This window comes from Canis lupus, chromosome 28 (assembly GCF_011100685.1).
Source record: "Canis lupus familiaris isolate Mischka breed German Shepherd chromosome 28, alternate assembly UU_Cfam_GSD_1.0, whole genome shotgun sequence".
In the NCBI taxonomy this organism is placed as follows: Eukaryota; Metazoa; Chordata; class Mammalia; order Carnivora; family Canidae; genus Canis; species Canis lupus.
This window is the reverse complement of record NC_049249.1, coordinates 26,237,847-26,259,251: the sequence shown is the minus strand read 5'-3', so window position 1 is coordinate 26,259,251 and position 21,405 is coordinate 26,237,847. Positions and strand designations below refer to the sequence as shown.

At 34.0% G+C, this 21,405-nt stretch overlaps 1 protein-coding gene across 1 annotated transcript in view; it reads right to left on the bottom strand.

Annotated features, from left to right (window-relative positions):
* The window catches only part of ATRNL1 (attractin like 1), a 786,695-nt gene that overhangs the window by 642,893 nt on the left and 122,397 nt on the right, over window positions 1-21,405 (bottom strand). The window contains exon 10 of the mRNA XM_038578888.1: window positions 19,192-19,346. Coding sequence (XP_038434816.1) covers window positions 19,192-19,346 — 155 coding nt within the window. The remainder of the gene's footprint in view (window positions 1-19,191; window positions 19,347-21,405) is intronic.

The following is a 21,405-nucleotide window of genomic DNA, read 5'->3' as shown; positions in this document are numbered from 1 at the left end:
GATTTTTTTTTTAATAATTTTAAGAATTGTTATAAATACCAATCCTTTGCTAATTATATGCATTAACATATATTCTCCTAAGCTGTGATTTGCCTTTTCATGTAGTTTATGGAGTCTTATTTTACAAACATTTGTACAAAAATTTGATCAAACCTACCATTTACCTTCATGATTTATTCTTTTTTTTCTTAACTCAAGATTTTAAAGATAATCTCTAATTTTCTTCTAACAGAGGTATAGTTTGGCTTTTACCATTTTGATCTTCAATCCATTTGGAACTTATTTTTGCATCTATTCCAGGGATCTAATTTAACTTTTCCAATATATCATGTTACCGAGATTTTTCTGTGTATTACCATATACCAATCTTCCCAGAACCATTATTTTAACATTTATTACCCACTAATTTGTGCCCGACTTAGTTAGGTTGTATGCTATTATGGCATGTTCTTATTTTGCTTGTTTTCAGCCAAACATATGTATGTGCAAAGCTTAAAAGTCAAATAATCCCACAAGGTTTATCACAAAAAACTCTTCTACTCCCTATCTTCCCAATGTTACTCCTGAATCACAGAGGTAAGCGCTTTAAATTCTAAGTAAAAAAAACTAGAAGGAGCTTGTTTTTTATGTTCCTATTCTAAATGGCACACTTAGTTGTTAGTTTCAGATAATAACTCTTTCTCTTTAAAAGATGAAGATTTAATTCTTATGCAGACATATACACATATACTTCTCTTCCCTCCATCCTCCTCATGTACTTATAATTTTTAGGCCAATATTAAATATTTATTATTTATTATTCTACATATAGATGAGCCAATGTAGCATATTATAATTCATTTTATCCTTGAACAACTTTCTATTTTTCCCGCATATTTTTGCTTAGATTTCTATAGATAAACTGCTAATTACATCCCTGACTCTTTACGAAACGTGTCCACCTTTTCACAATATTTTCTAATATATCAAGCTATCTAGTGGCTTTATTTACTTCTTTAAGACATCCCCACAAAATTCCATATTTCTTTTATAATTCAAACTTGTCTCTAGGCCTCCTGCAAAATTCTAAGGATTCTCTGCACATGACCTCTCTATTATTTACTCTATTTCTTGGACTTCAAGTTTTATCAATTTTTATTTGTTTAATCAAATATATCAGTAGGAGACATAATTCTACATCTTCCAGAGAAAGTGTACATTGGAAGAAAATTTCTGAGGTTGCAATTCTGGAAAGTGACTTTATTTCACTGTAATATTTATATGATTATTTGATCGGGCTTAGTACACTAACTTGGAAAGCATTTTCAGATATTGAAGGTATTACTCTCTAATCTTCTGGCTCCTGGTTTTGCTTTTGCAAGGCCCTATCCTACTGAGTCCCATGACTTATTAGGACTATTCCTTCTCTAAATATATAAGCTCTGAGGGTCTTCTTTCTGTCTCTACTTTTTTCTTTTATTTTTAAAGGAGCTATCTGGAGTTTCTCGTGGGGTTGCAGTGTGTCGAGTGACTCTTTTTTTTTAAGATATTATTTATTTATTCATTCATGAGAAGCAGAGAGACAGGCAGAGGGAGAAGCAGGCTCCATGTGGACATGAGACTCGATCCCGGGTGTCCAGGATCACACCCTGGGCCAAAGGCAGCACCAAACCGCTGAGCTACCCAGGCTACCCTGTCTCTACTTTTCATGATGAGTTTTGCTGTGAGTCTCTTCTGGGGCTTAGTGATATCTTTTATTCTTAAAATTCATGTATTTCAAGCCCAGATATTTTTCTTGAATTATTCATTCGATAATTTCATCTAAAATTTTCTGTTCTTTATTTTGGCCCCTCCTATTATTCAGACAGCAAATTTTCTGTTATAATCATCTAAATTTCATCTCTCTTATCCTATTTTACATCTATTCTTTGTTCATAATACTTTTGGAACATATACTTCATTTTATCTTAAAATTTATTAATTTAGTATCCTAATTTTATTTTCAAAAGCCCCATTTTTTGTTTTCTGAATGATCTATTTTTAAGTCACATTTTTACTTCATAAATGTGACATCTTCTGTCTATAATTATTGAAGTTATAATCTCCTTCCAGTATTATCTCAGTTTCTTTTGTTTTCTTATTTTTTCCTATTTGTTTGATATTTTCATCAAATTCAGCAGCTTTTTGTGAATGTCTATAATAACTAACTGCCCTTTCAAATTTAAGAGTGGGCACAACAAAACTGTTTGGAAATTTTGTGCTTGGCCAAGACATATTGTTGACTGTTGGAATACTTCTTGTTTGTTTGCTTTCTGAAATACAACCGATATATACTACTGTATAAGTTTAAGGTGTACAACATGATTCAACATATACATATATACACTTAGTGAAATGATTAAACACAGTTAGTTTACTTAACATCCATCATCTCACATAGACATCAAAAAATTAGAAAGAAAAAGAAAAAAATGTTTTTTTCCTTGTTATAAGAACTCTTTAAGATTTAGTCTCTTAATAACTTTCATATATCCTTTTCTTATATACTATATAGCAGTGTGGAAATTTTGATCAGGTTAGACCATTTCAGTTGAAGACCTCCAAATGTTAGTTTTTGTACATGCCTTCTTTTGGGCTCATTAGATTCTTTGAGGTAAATCCTCCAATCTCCTGCCTAGAAGCTATAAACCTGGCTAATAGGATTCTGGACATAAGTAGAAGGAAAGAGTTAGAGGTTTCCTTTGTAAGTATGTATACTTGCCCTAAGTCCCACTATTTCCAAAATTGTATAGACATCCTCAACCATGTTCTGGTACCTGGGTCAACATTCACAAAGAGTAAACCTCTGTCTTCTAACAGAGTAGAAACATGGCAGACACTCATCACAAGCTTAAGAAGGGGATTTGGGAATGTAACAGCTAATTGTGTAGATTTTTTATCAAACTTTATGTTTCAGGCCCACAAGCACACCCATTTACAGAAACACTTAAAAACTCTAAATAAATAAATTAATTAAAAGCCCACGAGAGATAAACAACTCCAACTCAACTCACAAAGAAATGGAAAGAGTACTGGGAGCTTGTCCAAGACAGTGAAATAGTGGGATTTAACTGATCAGACCACATATCTACTGATCCCACACAGTTAACGTAAGTAAGCAAGGCTCAAAACTCAGGAGCATGGGGTTTCCAGATTTATCCATTGAGTTTCTTCCTATTAAGGTGATATTTCCTTACACATTTAAAAATCAAATATCTCAATTTAGTAACCATGCTGAAGATCAGGGAGTCTTCTGAATGTTCTCCAAACCATGTATTTTTTCATAATAGTATATCTTGAAAAATAGAACAAAGAGTAAAAGATTAATTAACCTGGGTGTTTCAATCTCAAGTAAGGAAGACTGAGAATTCATCAACTGCTCTTAACTAAGAATAGGAAAAAGAATTTGTGAAATTTGGGTTAACAAATTTAGATAAGCTAAGGAAAAAGAATGATTATTATTTAAGTAAATCAACTCAGATGTAATGAAGATCCAATGACACAATGACATTATGGATATAAACCTGAATGAGACTGAATTCTTGCTCTGAAGGGATGACAATAGGATGTGATAAGTATTAAAAGAGACATAAAAAATGCTATGGGAGGCCTCCTCTGAAAATGGAAAAGCACATAGTTGCTTCTAAAAGTTAGATGTTTTTAAAAATTACTATAATAATATATAAAATTAAGTGAAGAATACATAAAACCTTCATAGTCTTTTTAAATGGATAAAATTTCCTAAGATAAGTGGTCATACCTTTTACCTAATAAAAACAATATGCCTATTGCTTATCAAAGCTATGTAATATTTAATTCTGAAAATAACTCTAAGGAGCAAATGTTTTTGTCACCATGTTATAGATAAGGAAATAGTATTTGGAGGTTTGGTAACTTCCTTAAACTCATTAAATGGTAGAATCCGTATTCAAAACCAGGTCTTCCTAATTATTACATTATACTGCTTCACTACATCATCAAAATATACTCTTCAACATAAACATTAATTTCATGAAACTAAAAAAATAAAATGTTTTTAAAGTACACAAGTCCCTACAGAGAAATAGTACAGTACACTATTAATATATTAATGATACATGAGAATAATTAACTCAGACCAGTAAAAGTACAACAAAATTCTACTACAAAAGTTGGCTGCCTTTTAACACATGTGATGGTAGGAGGTGAAGGCTTTGTTACTATCTGCAAGATATCACCTTCAATTATACTAAAAGTTTAAAAAGAATTACAAACAATATTTGTTATATACGTATTGGTGTTATTTAACAAATAATTCCAGTTCTCTTCTTTTGGGCCTATAGTAAAACTAAACTCTCACACTTCCTAGAAGTGTGATAATACGACTTGTTTTAGCCAACAAAATGCAAGCTAAAGTGACACCTGTATTTCCAGATGGATCCAACCAAAGAAAATGAAATTTCGTCCTGGTCTCTAGTGATGACAATAAGCTTATCTGCCTGCTAATCAACATTAGCCATGTAGCATGAGTGAGAAATTAACTTTTATTGGTCTTAACCTCTGAAACTTTGAGATTTATAGTGGAGATGAATATGTGCTGCCGAGACCTCATTCAAGGAAGGAACTATTGTCTCTGTTGCTGGGAGAGCATCAACAGCTGCAAATTACTTCAGCAATTGCCTCAGTATCTTTGGGCCACTTCACTCAAGGACACATCTTTTTAAGGATGACCCACATACAACTGCTGTTCGACATGGGATTTTAAAGGTCCTGTCACTTCATCCCAACATATCAACCATTTCACTTCCAGAGATCTTTGTGTGTTTGACTAAGGTTATCTGTCCAGCATTACTACTCAATTTTTCCTTTTGTCAAATCCTCTTTTCTCCCCTTACCTCTTCCTTTTTATTTTAAGATTTTTTAAATTTATTTATTCATGAAGACACAGAGAGGCAGAGACATAGGAAGAAGGAGAAGCAGGCTCCCCTCGTGGAGCCTGATGTGGGACTCAATCCCAGATCCCAGGATCATGCCCTGAGCCAAAGGCAGATGCTCAACCACTGAGCCACTCGGGCATCCCTCCCCCTACCTCTTCCAAAGGCATTGATCTCTTCCAAAGGGTACTCTAAATGAACATCATAAACACTAAACTCTATCTCAGAGTCTGCTTCATAGAGAACCCAAACTATGATGGCTGGTACCAGCAGCGATACAAGAAGAGCAGGAAATAAGAGGAAGTTTGTGAGCTGAATCACATACTATCAGGCTGGCTATGAAGAACCCATCACTGTTGGTAGGTGTAATATAGAAAGCTGCTGCCACCAGATGGCCATCAACTGCTAAAACTTATACCAGTGGTAAATTAGGAAGGTATGCCAAAGGAAGGGCATATTCTAGCAAGTGTGAAGTATCAGATGTTTGAAAATAGTAATTACTAATACACTACTAATTTGCAGACCTTCTACATATGGCAGCCTCTATATGTGGTATTAAGGAAGCCCTCAGGCTTTCTCAGCCTTTCATCATCTTTTTATTTTATTATTTAATTTTTTTAATGTTGTATTTATTTGGGAGGGGGAGCAGACAGAGGGGGAGAAAATCTCAAGCGGACTCCTCACAGAGCCTGATGTGGGGCTCAATCTCATGACCTCTAGATCACAACCTGAGCTGAAATCAAGAGTCAGATGCTTAACCAGCTGAGCCACGCAGGTGCCCTTCATTATCTTTTTCTATAATTCAGTGGGGCAAATCTGGGACTGCTAAGGAAAGAAAGAGACTATCTATAAGACCCAGACAGCAAATATCGGCAGATGTTGGGGAAGTACACACAGTACTAAGTAATAAAGGGAGATTGATTCAAGAGGCCAGAACCTTACACTAGATTAGGGAAAGTTTACTGATTTAAAAGCACTCTACTGGGGACACCTGGGTGGCTCAGCAGTTGAGCATCTGCCTTCAGCTGAGAGCATAATCCAGGGTCTGCGGATCAAGTCCCACATTGGGCTCCCTGCAATGAGCCTGCTTCTCCCTCTGCCTATGTCTCTACCTCTCTCTGTGTGTAAATAAATAAATAAATAAATAAATAAATAAATAAATAAATAAATAAATAAATAAATAAATAAATAAATAAATAAAATATCTTTAAAAGAAATAAAAGCACTCTTCTGATTTAAAAGAACATGCAGTATTTATGCCCTGACAAGGACGCCAGGAGATGGTTTGAGCATACTATTAAAATGACTCCTATTTACAGCAAAGGTAACAATCATCTGAGTGAAAAAACAACCTAAGAAGGGGAGAAAATATCTGCAAATCATATATCTGATAAGGGGTTAATATACAAAAATATATAAAGAATTGACACAACTCAGGAGCAAAAACAAAACAAAAGAAAATCCAATTAAAAATGAATAGACAAAGTGAATAGGTATTTTTCCAAAGAATATATCCAAATGGTCAACAGGTACAAGAAAAAGTGCTCAATATCACTAATTATCAGGGAAAAGCAAATCAAAAACACAATAAGCTATCATCTCACACATGTTAGAATGGCTATCATCAAAAAGGCAAGCGGTATCATGTGTTGATAAAACTACCATGTATAATCCAGCAATCCCACCTCTGAGCATATATCCAAAGAAAATGAAAACAAGATGTCAAAGAGATATCTACACTCCCATGTTAACTGCAGCATTATTCACAGAAACCAAGGTATGGAAATAATCAAAGTGTTCATCAATGGATGAATGGATAAAGAAGATGTGACATATCTACATATATATGTATATGTATTATATATTTATATATGTATAAGTATATATACATATACATACACAATGAAATATTATTCAGCCATAAGAAAGAAATCCTGCTATTTAAAAAAACATGGATGGACCTTAGGGATATTATGTTAAGTGAAATAAGTCAGATACTACATGGTATTTGTCTTAATATGTAGAATCTTAAAAAAAAAAAATCAAGTTCACAGAAAACGAGTTAAAAAATGTTTGCCAGGGACTGAGGAATATGGGAAATAAGAGGTTGGTTAAAGGATACAAACTTACAATTGTAAAATGAACCAAGTATGAGGATTTAATATATAACATGGTTACTATAATTGATAACACAGTATTGTATAATTGGAATTTGCTGAAAGAGAACTTACTCTAGAAAGAGTATCAAAAAATTTTTTTAAAAAAAGGAAAAATATGTGAGCTTATGGATGTATTAACTACACAAGAGGAATCCTTTCACAATGTATACATATACCAAATTATCACAATGTACATGTTATATATCTTATAATTTTATTTGTCAGTTATACCCCAGTAAAGCTAAAAAAAGAATAAGAAGACCCTTAGGAACAGAAAAAAAATACAGCCCTTGCTAAGTAAAGTCAAAATGCTAGAACCACTCTTTGCCATAGCAAAGAGTAAAAGCAGGGATAAAAAGGCCAGAAATATGGGCGTTTTGAAGTAGATATACTAATATAACACTGGAAAACCTACTAGGTCATTGTATCTATAGAAAGGGCCAGAGGGCATGCCATTTATGAAAGCCATGAAGAATGAGATAGAGAAAGGGACACTAGAATCAATAAGAATGTACTGGCTCTCCTCCACTGGCTAAAGCTAATGGTTGGGGAAACTGTAACAGAACTGAGCTCAATGATGGAGACAATAAATAGGACAATAGAGCCCAACTGTTGACACTTAACCATCAGAATCCAATCCAAGTAGAGGGGAATATTTATAATAACCAGCAAAGCTGGAGTGTCAGTCTAGGAGACTAACCTATTAAAAATTATAGAGATGTTTAATAGACCACAGCATCCCTAGAAGCAAAATAGGTTGCCAACAAGGGCACTTCTACCTAACTTATATCATCAGAAGAAATCAAGGATGCATGATCAGAAGGCTGATGTTAGATGCTGCAATAAAAAGTCACAATTTATTGCTCAATTTCTGGAATTCAGCCATTTCTGAAGTCCAGATTTGATATATTTAAAATTCTGATACCTAGGAGGAAGGACCCTGCAGTAACATAGTAAGTGTACATGGTAATAACTCTATTTCTTCATCAAAGGCACCCATGGTCATTTCATTGCATAGCTCTAACCCAGAGGAAAAAGCAACACAAACATTTCAAGTATAGTTGGACACAGATCTGAGTTAGCACCAACACCACAGATATAAAGTGTCATCATCCACTCTCTTTATAGGAGGGATATAATGCAATAAGGTAATTAACAACATCCTGGCCAAGGTCTCGTTCAAAATGAGCCACTAGGTCTGCAGACCTATGCAGTGGTCACGCCCTGGATGTTTTCAGCAAATGGCACAACACTGGCATTGGGCCCCTGGCTATCACAGTGGAAAAGATCAAGTGGAAATTTTGAAACAACTACCACCTGGATAATATGTTAAAATTTAAACTAATGTTGCATTCCAGAGGGTATGAGTGGCAGAAATTCATATTACTCTAAAGAATCTAAAGAATGCAGGGATAATAGACCCCACCAAATCTCCATTTAAAACACCATTCTGGGCCATGCAAACTAAACAAAGCCTGGAGGATGACAAGAGCCTACTACCAAGTAGTAGCCCAAACTGCAGTCACTATGTAAAATGTGTATCTTTATTAGAACAGATTAACATGGATATTTTCGGCAAATGTGTTCTTTGCTAAACCTTTCAGAAAAGGGAATCAAAAATAGTTTGCCTTCATATGGAATAAAAAATGGTACACATTCACAATTTTGCCTCAGGATCATATAACTCTCCCTCCTTTTGTCATAACATAAGACACATTTGGTCCAATTGGACATTTTGCAGAACATTATACTGTTAGACTACATTAATGACATTACTCTGTGCCAGATGAGTAAGAATGGCTTATGCGATGAAGACCTTGTTAAGACATATATGCTTTGATGGGTGGAAGATAAAACCTACAATGATTCAGATTTCAAATTAGTAAAATATTTAGGGATCCAGTGGTCAGGAGCATTTTAAGACAGCTCATCTGAATTGAAAGACCAATTATTACATCTTATAATTCTCATGAAAAGCAGAAAGCAAACCATCCAGTAGGTCTCTTTGGATTCTGAAGGTAGTGTACTTCAGTCCTGGGAATACTGCTTCAGCCCACATGCTGAACAACATGAAAGGCTGCCAGCTGTGAGTACATGCCAGAGTAAGGAATAGCTCTGCCACAAGTTCAGGCTACACTTGTAAGCAGCCTTGCAGTTAGGACTGCATGATCCAGTAGAATTATAGCTATTGGTGGTGGAACTGTTGGAAAAAGTAATACGTGAAATATACAGAAGTTCCCAGTGAAAAAATCCCAATGCAGACCCCATACACATGTCAGAAGCCATGCCATCTGCAGTAGAAAATTTTATACTCTATTCCTGTTATGTTATTGGGCCCTGGTAGAGATGAAGTCCCTGGATTATCAATTGACCATGTGTTCAGAGTTTTATATCATGAGCTGCATCTATTACCAAGAGTCATAAGAACATAAAATGCAGTGGCACCCAAGATCAAGCATGAGCAAGACCACATAATGCACAAGCAATCTGCATGAATGGGTAGCTCAGACCCCATATTACCTAACACTGTTGCACCAACACCTACCTATCATCTTTCAGTCATGGTCATGTGAAGAATTCTATATGCCCAAATACCAAGAAGAAAAAAATGCAAGTATTTCAGCTTGATATGTGGACACAAGTCAAAAGTGTACATCACTTAGACAACCTCACTCAGGAGTGACCCTGAAGAATGAAAGAAAAGGAAAAAGCCTCTCAACAGGGCAGGTCTTTGGGCAGTGTGTCCATCTACTGTGTATGCTCTACCCTAAAACAACAATTCATTAGGACAAGAATAGATACATATTCTGAGCATGTATCTCAGTTTGCTTTTTTGCAATTAAGGGTCTTAACCAGTATGACTGCCTTAGACATTATGGAGCATTTAATCAAGCAGCATGGGATCCTATGTAATCAGAAGACACAGGACAGCAAAGGAAGTACAAGAATGAGCCCATAACCATGGGATCCACTGGATCCCATAACACACAATGTCATAGACCTTTGGATAGGCACAAATGAAACACTAGGATGCGAGATACATATACCTTAAAATCAAGCAACTTTAAATGGTGCTGTCACTAATAGGAAGAATATGTAGGTCCAAGAACCAAGGAGTAAAAGCCACTCTTGGTGGCCTCATTTTCAATGATATAGTTGAGTAATTTGTACTTCATATCCCAGAAATCAGTCTTACAGGATTAGATATCCTATTCCCCAAAGCGGAAATACTCTGGCAGTGAACATAGCAATGTTCCACTGAACTATAAACTATAGTGCCACTCGGGCACTTCAGGTTCCTTCTGTCAAGATACTAGGAAAAAAGGAGTCACCACCTTGGAAGGGATAACTGGCCCTGATCATCAAAGGGAGGTAGGACAGCTGTTACAAAATAAGAGCAGAGGAAGATGTTTGGTACACAAATGACCCGCTAAGTGTCTCTTGGTATCCTCTTGCCAAGGGTGGTGGTAAATGGGCAAGTTCAATACCCAGAGCAGGAGGTATATGATGACTAGGGGTTCAAATACCTAAGGGTAAAGGTCTGGGTCATGCCACCAGGTAGAGAATGGAGATCAGAAGAAGTTCCAACTGAGGGTAAGGAATATTTAGAAAATTAGAAAAATTAATAGAGGGAGAACATGATGAGTATCAGTTGTAGCCCTGAGACTAGCTGCAGAAGCCAAATCAATAATCTAGGTTTCCCCCAGGAAGAATGGGTCACTGGAATCCTAGAGGACCTTTTGACAAATGTATTTGAAGTGGCTTGAGTAGCTCAAAAATGAATTCTGATGCACATGGATATGCACTGCCTAAATACAACTTCAGAAAGGATCTGTTGCCCCTGCTGCTAGGATTGCTATCACTGAAGATCATTGAGCTACCAGCCCTTGTGGAGACTGCGTTAGCCACGTACAAAGAGCTTCCTTACCCAAGTTCCTGCCCTCCTAAGAATCACTCTCATACAATGACTGATCAAGGCCTAGCTGTTTCATCCTAAAAAAGGACAACACTGATGGACATTTCAACTCCAAAATTCCCCTGGGATTGGCTGTAGCTGTTAATATCCATTTGACTTTTCCCTCTGCCCAATCATGCTTCTTCCTTCTCCATTTCACAGCTGTTCATCCCAGTGACCTAATAAGTACCCTGAACTTATCTCAGAATGTGCTTTCCAGAGAAACCAGACTGTGAAAGGATTTTTTGTTGCCACACTATAACCTAATCGGTACTGATTGATATAATACAATAAATGTGAGTTTTCCTCTATAGTATCTTAAAATTGCTGGCAAATTGTTTTCATTCATAAAACTATTTAGGGACAGGGTGCGTAGGTGGCTCAGTTGGTTAAGCATCTGCCTTCGGCTCAGGTCATGATCCCAGGGTCCTGGGATGGAGCCCTGCATTGGGCTCTCTGCTAAGTGGGGAGTCTGCTTCTCCTTCTCCCTCTAACCTTCCCTGCTGTCCTGCTCTCTCGTGCACTCTTTCTCTCTTCCTATCTAATACATCAATAAAATCTAAAAAAAAAAAAAAAAAAAAAAACTCTTTAGAAAGAATAGAATTTAACTTGCAAACTTAAGAAAAGTTTTTTGAGGTAAGCAACTGTTGCAGATATAGACACTTTTTGATACTTGCTGATATTTGCCCAATATGCCAGGATTTTTCAACAGAATAAGAAAAAGATAAGAGCAGTTGTTACAAACAGGCTTTCTATTTATCCCTTCCAGCTTCTTCAATAACTACAAAACAGAAGGTTGAGCTAGATAAATTCTGTTGCTGAATTTTTACATTCTTGATCAGGATTCATTATAAATCATAGATTGGCTTTCCTACAACATGTATAAGTTATGAAATGCCTTAAAGCTCAATATTAAATATAATTTGTTTACATATAATCTATTCCCATTATTACATTATAAAGTTTGTTATATTATTAATCTGACTACAATCTATAATTGTATTTCTTGCCAAGAAGACAATGTATTTCCAGAGTACTCAGGTCATTATCACTTAACAAACAGTTCAAGGCTACACAAATGAAAGCAAAACACACATGGCTACTGACATCATGAAAACTGACAAAAATACCATTCCATGACGACAGAAAAATCACACAGGACTAACGACCAAAGTGAAACATACTCTCTGAAATATAGATTTTTAAAAAACTTATACTGAAAGGTACTAAATATTAATTTACCAACTGCACACTCAATATACATAAGATCAAAAAAATAAAGTTATCATTCTCTCAAACTCAAATTTCAACAGTCAGAATACTGTGCTGCCAGAACTATGTCGCTATGAAGAGCCACATAATTACATTAAGAATTTATGCTGAAATTTAGAGACTGGTTTAATTTATCAATGATGCATAAAATAGTACAGGTGGAAAATGCATACTCACTGACTTATTTTTCTCTAAGTATTCATATTTTTCATGAAAGTATCTGTACTACTTCAAAACATATTTTAAAGATTTTTAATAATCCAATTGAAATGCCAGTTCAGAAGTCAGTCAGTATTCATATTATGAAAAAGAACACAGATTGTATATATAAGACTTAAAACTAGATTGAATATAAAGAAAAACTTCTATTAATGATTTGTATATTTTATAACAGAAAACCAAATTTTTGGATGTTGCCAAAATGTTTTTCGATCTGCCCCTTAAGTGATGGTGCTTCATTGGGTTTTTTCCCCCATTAGATCAAACCTTCTCCTAATACTGTAAATGCTGCACATTTCTCCTAGGTTATCTCACCACAGCCCTACTCAGGATTTTGTCCCTTGGCATTCATTCAACAAGTATTTATTTAGTTTCTTACTCCCTACCAGGAAAAATGTATATCACTATTCAACTCTCAATCTTAACTGAAATTATTTCATAGTTTTAACATACAATGTTATTTCCTGTTGGCTTCTGTACATAGTCCTGATGTAAAAATGATATTTAAGGATTCCTTGATAATAAATCATACATCAATTCCTAGAATAACCTCAACTTGGGCATAATTTATTATACTTTTGAAACATTGTTGAGTTCTATTTGCTAATGATTTATTTTAAAGTTTTGATTCTATATTCACGACTGCTTTCCTCTGCCTTCTTCCCCTGGGGAAGACATTTTGTTAAGACATTTGAAAACTTTCTTTCAGTTTTATATTTTATTACAAGAATCTGTATTCAGTAATTTTTACATTCAAAACAATGTCTCCAAATGCTAATAGATATGTTAAGAGAAAGAGAGATTTACTGTTCACTATTCTTTTCTTTCTCCTTGATTTTCTGTCTTGAGATCAGTATTTTCTGGTTAATTTGTGGGAGAGGAGAGACACAATAAAATTCAAATATACCATAAAAATTTGATTAACTCTGCTAATAAAATTTATTTTCTTGAGTGTCTTGCCACATTACCAAATATTATACATCCATTCCACAATTAAAGACCATTCAAATTTCTTCCTGTTAAAGGGAAAAATCATTATCATAGCATAATGGTAGAATCAAAAGAAATTTGAACTTAGGCTTGGCTTCAAATTCTGAATATACCATCTCATGACCTACGTGACTTTGGGTTTAACCATGCTAAATCAGTTTCTTCTCCTATTAATGAATATCATAATATGTACTATATAGGTGTTATTAGAGGTTATGAACATTACATCATAAAGAACATGTTAAGTGCCAAGAACCACAGGAAACATTTAACAAATATTAGTTCTCTCTTTTCTCAAAATGAAAGGTCGTTTTTTCCTTTACTTATTGGCCTCTTTTTTAAAAAGGAAGAAGTTACTATTTCTTCTATATAATAGTATTATAGAAAGAAAAGAATCCTTAAGCAAAAAAACAGAGTCAAGCTAAAAACAGTTCTTGGCTAAATGCAGTGAAAAAAATGTGAGAATAATTTCAAGAGTTTTTCTGACGACAAAGAGAAACAAACAGTTCTTTCAAGTGATCAGGCAAGGGGTGCTGCTTTCACCAAGGAATAACCCTAAGAACTCAACTAAGAGCATAGGGAAATATTAACAAAGAAAGGAATAAAATGTCCTCCAGAAAATGAAAATAATTATAAACATGAAGCTCAAGTAGGTTGGAATTCTTATAATTTCACTGGAGTGTTCAAAAAATTAAATAATTAGAGACACCTGGTGGTTCAGTGGTTGAGCATCTGCCTTCAGTTCAGGTCCTGATTCGAGAATCCTGGGATCAAGTCTCACATCAGGCTCCCTATAGGGAGAGCCTGCTTCTCCCTCTCCCTATTTTCTGTCTCTGTGTGTGTGTCTTTCATGAATAAATAAATAAAATCTTTTTAAAAAATTAAATAATTAGATGTTTTCATTTTAAAATGATTTTTAATGAAATTATATACCTTATAAAATTGTATCCATTATACATATACACACACACACTCCCCAGGGGTGTACAAAAACATGCATGCCATGCTTCATAAACTAGTCAAGTGATTTTAAAGGGTATAGTGAACTACAACTTCACTGTGTTTTAACAGTGTGGTTAACTATACATACTATTACATATTACCAATTAAAATAGTACTACTTCTGCAAATATAAAATTACTTTTAAGTTTTATCCTGAGTTTTTTTTTAAATAATCACCTACCAAGAAATTAACATCATAAGTAAACTGTCATGCTCAAGAAATTTATTTTAAAAACTCTTAGATTATTAGAGCACTGGCTTGCTCACTTGGTAGACCACACAACTCTTGATCTCAGAGTTCTGAGTTCAAGCTCCACAATGGATGTAGAGCTCACTTAAAAAAAATAAAATAGGGGTGCCTAGGTGGCTCAGTCGGTTAAGAGTCCGACTCGATTTTGGCTCAGGTCATGATCTCAGGGTCCTGGGGTAAAGCCTCATGTGGGGCACTGCGCTTAGCCAGAAGTCTGCATGAGATTCTCTCCCTCTACCCTTCCCTCTGCTTAACTCTCTCAAATAAATAAATCTTGAAAAAATACAACAAATTTTTTAAACTCATTATTTTGATCTGATTTGAAATTTCAGCTTTAGTTTCAATATATCTGCTTTCTGCAAGATGTATTTCTAATATAAATCCTACTCCTTACTCTATTCTGAAGTAATCAGAAAATCATATTTTCTTGTTTCTATTATCTTCTTGAAGAAAAAATATGATCATTCTATCTCTGAGTTATTCTTCATCTTGTTCAGAATTCTATACATCCTCTTTTTTAAATTTTTATTTACATTCAATTTATTAACATATAACATACTATTGGTTTCAGAGGTAGAGGTCAGTGAATCTTATATAATACCCAGTGCTCATTACATCACATGACCTCTTTACTGGTCATCACAGAGTTAACCCCACCCCCTTACCCGCCACCCCTCCAGTGACCCTGTTTGTTTCCTCAGTCTCTTTTGGTTTGTCTCCCTGATTTTGTCTTGTTTTATTTTTTCCTCTCTTCCTTTATGATCCTCTGTTTTGTTCTGTCTTAACCACATTGCTCAGAATTCTACACATCCTCTTAACCGCTAGGTAAATTTTCTTATTAAAGAGTAAAAACTACCATTTATAATTAAAAGCATCATAATTCTATGTTAGGCCCACCAAAAATTCTTGTAATCCCTCTTCATTTGATGATTCTGAAATACAGTCTGAAAATTCAGTTTGATCCCAAGGTATGTTTCAATTCATGACAATCTCTCACTTGTAAATGTAGAAATCCTCAATCACCTAGTGACACTTTAGAGATGTGAAAAACAAACAAACCATCTGATACCTTTTTTCCTTCAAACCCTAGAAAAATGACTTTTATGACAATGTGTACTGTGCACAGCCAAATAGTTTGAAAGTATAAATGTCTAACAACATGAGATCAACATGCATGTTTTTCCATTACATATTTAACAGAAAGATGTAATTACATCTTTACCACAAGGATTATTTTAATCTTGAATGAAGTGTCATGGTAGCTTTCTGAAAGCAATAAAAATACCACTAGCAATAAGAAAAAAAAATAAGTTATCTGATTTCAAGCTAGATTTACAGACAAGAACATTAAGTAATATATCATTCTTTATGTTATGGTTGACTGAGTCTCATTCACTAGCCCTGAGTCTATTACCAATTGCACTTGAGTTACTTTTTTAAAATATAGGTGCCCAGTGATAATCTAAGAAAATCAGATTATACAGATCTAAGTTTTTTCCCTACAATCTTCAAGGTGGATGCCAAGGTACAGTCATGTTAAAAAAATCACAGGTATGTGCCTTCCACATCTATCATCTATAATATAACAATGAGAACTGTGAAAGCAAGGTTATATACTCAAAGATTAACAATATTCACTATGTAAAATTTACTATGGCATTAAGATTGAAATTGTACTTTTTAGAGCAATGAAAAATTAGTATTGGAGCAAATATTCTTGTTTATTTAAACATCGTAAAACACAAAGCAACCAGCTAACTCCTCAGGTGCACTCCAGTTAAATATGCCATAAAAGTCCAAGGGTAGTATACTAGACAAAAATTAGCAAGATGACCTTTTTCAAAACACATCTATTTTTAAGTTGGTTCATTATGCAATGGTTGTATTTTATTCCCAAAAAATATACTCCATAAAGAAAACAATTATTTTGGAAGACATTTCTGAAATATAAAAAAATACTTTTCCCAGGAAAATATTCCAACATTTGATACCACAAACCCAAAAAAATAAAAACAAATTTGGGGGGAGAACTTTATTAGGAACTACACAAAAATAATCAAATGAGATAAAACAGAACACTTTTATCCTATGTTAAATTGCATAGTTGCTTTACGTTTTTGTTAATATTGTTAATTGTTAATGTTATGTTGAAATGTAAAACTGTTTGAAATGTTATTCTTTCTCCCATCGAACAATTTGCTTAAAAAAATAAAACAGATATTTGCTTCTATCTTTCCATAGCATTAAGGAATATTAATAAACATAAGTGTCTGAAAATGTATTGTCAAAATTAAGAACATAAAAAAAAATAAGAACATACAATGGACCCAAATAAACAGCAGCATGTGGTACTCAAGCAAAAAGATTATCACAAGTTTTAGGAGTTACAAAAGCTAGATGTACCACTTACTGCCTATATGGTTTTGGGCTTACTATTCTGGAAAGGAGTTTATTAACACGTTGTTACAAAATTATAAGAAAAGTTAAGATACTATATATAAAGCCTTTAGCATACTATCTAATTTTTGGAAACACTCAGCAAAGAGTAATTAGAATAATGATAATCTGATCTCTTTCTCTCAAACTAACACCTCTAATATTTTTCAGCTACATGAGCTTTTTTGATAAACTCCAAAACATAATAATCTTGAACAATATGGAAAGAATAAAAATAATTTCCCAATATGTCAGCTACAAAATAGTTCAACATTAATTTCTCCATTAAAGTACAAATAATAGGTGAAACTCCTTGAAGAATCTTCTGAAAAAGTTCAAAACCTCCCTTAGGTTTTTAACAATAAAAACAAATTCTACACTTTTCTATTTTTATTCAGAAGTGAAAAACAAGACAAAACAAAATAAAATCCCTTCATCTACTTCCAGAGAAATAACCTTACTGTCTCATCATCACGGTCAAATGACAGATGTTGACAGCCCCGGCCTGGCAATGACAGATCATAAAATGGGAGCCTAGATTCAGTACATCATTTAATCCATTTTTCATGATCTTAGCACTAATTTATAAGCCTTCTAAAAGCCGAGACAATCCAATTTTGAAAATGAGTTATCACTTCAAATTATTAGTCCAAAAAGATAAAGACTTATTTAGTATCTAAAATTTCTAAAGGCAGTGGATTATTATTTTTTAATGATTAACCACAGACAGATACTGTTTAGAGTCAAAAAATATGCTTAATTTTTTTTAGTATGTTTGATTTTATTACCAGGAATTTCCTTCCAAATGTACAGCAGTATAAAAATCAAAGTTCTTATTAATAGGCATAATTTTCTTTATATGTCACCACTTGAAATAATTCTTCAAAGTAGACTAGGCGCCTTTTTGATGTTTAAGAGCCAAAGCATACCTCTCAAATCTATTAAATGTATTACTCTTTGATTTCTTTTATTTTTATTTATCAGAAATTTTCTTAATAGGTTAAAATTGGCATATTACTTTGCACCATCAATTAAAAGCTCTCTGAACTACTGCTAAATATATTTTAGAGATCGAGTAGGCTTGATCTATAAAACGATACGAAGAGAAGAAATATTTTCACTACAATGGTCCACTGGGATGCTAAATTTAGTATTTAAAAAAATACAATCATTTAATATTTAAAAATTGATAGAAATATAGATAGCATAATTGAAATTAAGCAAACTGTATAAATGTACTGTATTTCTGGTTCTCTGGAAAATATTCTTATTCAGTTACCTCCATTCCTAGATACATTCTGGGTTCTATTTTATCTCCAAATCTTACTTTAGCTCTACTGTCTTTATTCTCCTTTCTTTACTTCTATCATCTTCCTACACCAAGTAACTGTATCTGTATGTTTAATTTAAATGCAAATTTGGGGCAGCCCGGGTGGCTCAGTGGTTTAGTGCCGCCTTCCGCCCAGGGCATGATCCTGGAGACAGTCCCACATCGGGCTCCCTGCATGGAGCCTGCTTCTCCCTCTTCCTGTGTCTCTGCCTCTCTCTCTCTCTCTCTCTGTGCTTCTCATGAATAAATAAAATCTTCAATAAATAAATAAATAAATACATCTTTGCTCATACCCACTAACACTAAAATGGTTGCATTCCCACTATTTATAATTTACATAATTTGACAGTGCTCCATATCTACATGTTATCAAAACCAATATGGCAACAGTCAATACAATAGACTGATAAATTACTCACGTAGGGATACAATATACAACAGCCTTCAAAAAGGACGTTCAAACCTAGAATGTCTGTTCTCTTGACCCTATGCTACTACTGTGCTGAAATTAGAATTCCATTCATAATCTGTCACTGAATTTATCTCTAAAATGACATATACACATGCTGTTGATTAATGTATTTGAGAATCTCTAAATGACAAATTTCTGATATTTCCTACTTTGTACAATCCTAACAGATACATACCTATGTCATATGCCAGGAAATCGGCAGAAAAACATTTTGCACCGTTACTCAAGGAAGTGTCATTATGGGTATTTCCTCCAAAAATAAGCATAGCTCCATTGATAAGAACAGCTGAATGAAGGTATCTGGCAAACCCACTTTCTTTCAAAATAGTCCTACAGGATAAAATTTAAAAATGTATTACAAAGGATAAAAAGACCTCCCTGATTTTATATATATATATATATATATATATAAAGGGTCTAACTCACTTATAGAATTTTCCTTCGAATTGTGAAAATAACATGCTTTATTTTAACAACTCATAAATGGCCTCTAAGTTTCAATATTTGTAAAATATTTTGAGATTCACAGTATCTTAAAATGCTTTGAGAAACACAATATTAAACATAATTGTTCATGATTTTCTAATAATTTATATTTTGAACTTTTATTTCATCTATAAAATAGGAAACAAGTATCCTTAAAACTAGAGGATGAGGTACCACCAGTTTTAAATACCAAAGCAAATAAAAAGTTATTGAATATAATAAATTTACTGAACTGTATTCAGTTCAGCAAAACTAATAATTCATATGGATCCCATATTACACTTTTTGTTTTTATTTAAATATAACATACACAAAAGTGCACATAAGTCTAAAATTCAATGGATTTTTCACAAGATGAATATAACTAAGTAAACAGTATGGAGATTTTTTTTTTAAAAAAAAGAACACCACTGTTCTGATTCTTTTGTGGTTCCTTATCAACTTTAGGATTGTTTGTTCTATTTGTATTGCTGTCATTGTACTTTTAAAATAGAATTATATAGCTTGTATTAATTTGCATGTACGTTCTTTTGCTTAAGATTATTTTGATAGATCCATATTGCATAAAATCACAATGCAGTTTTGAGAAACATTAAATTAATATAAATGTTCTTTTAATTAAAATTTAACTGAGAGAAAGTACTATAAATATATGCTCATAATTGTATTTTACCTTAATGTACTGACATATAATAAACTGCATGACAATATGAATCAATATTTCATAAGTATTCTAAATAAAGCACTGGTACTAAAAATGAATCAGAATGTAAATCTAGTAAATACAGGAAAGTAAGGCATATATAGTATATATCTCAAAACACTATAGAAATTAATGCTTAAAGAATGTGGAGCTGACTTCCAGAATGTCAATATAGGGAATTCCAAAAACTATCTATAAGGAGAGAACTATAATTGGTAAAAATTACCAAGAAAAAGACATTTAAGTTCTCAGAAAAAATTAGTAAGAGCAATAACAAATAAATATTTACTCAAGAATATCTACTAAATTTCAGTAAGAACAGAGTCGTCCATGATATCTGACCCATTATCTACTCCAATCCTTCCCCATATCAGTATCCCCCGTCACCACATAAATACACAACCAGTTTGGCAAGACAGAAGTTCAACCCCCAGTGGGTAGAGCTAAGAACAGAGAGCTCCTTCATTCCTCAGCTCCTAGTCCAGACCACTGATATCTAACCAGGAATAGCAGACAGCCAACTTTTCTCATGGCCCCCAGGTCTGAGTGACAGAAACTCTATTCGAGGAGAAAGCATGAGAGGTCTAAATGTTCATCCTCTTCCTAGCCCCCATTTATAGGGTGCAAGCTATACACCAGGTCTCACAGGCTAAGAGGGCCAACAAATTTTCACCCACATCAGTCATAGGAAAGGAGTTCCATGCAAGCTGGGAAGAGCAAAGGCCACCATCCCCATCTATTACCCTGCACAGTAGTATCACTCCAAGAGGAACTACTAACCCCACTTACAATTCCAAGGTACTAGCACAGACTCTCATCCTATCCCACACCAGGGAGAGGCAAGCTAAGAAAAAAGGAAGTGCCATAGATCTTCCAAGGGAACTGAGTTTATTTGTAACAGAAAGTAGGAAACTTTAAGCCTTAAGGGCACTCTCAAAAATAATGGAGATTTCTTTGTAAGCAATTAAGAGACAGTTGGCAACTCCATGAGAACATTCAGCTAAAACATAGAAATTTGCCAGAGAAAAGCAGGGGGAAAGACAGCTAATAAAAGCCCTATGAGGGTCAGAATCTCTAAGATTGGCCAAAGACTGCCCCTGAAAAAGGGTTGAGATTAAATTCAAGTACAATAAGGAGCAATTTATGACCCAGATCATGGTTGAGAATAATAGACAGTCAGTCAGCAGTTAGTTGTTGCCA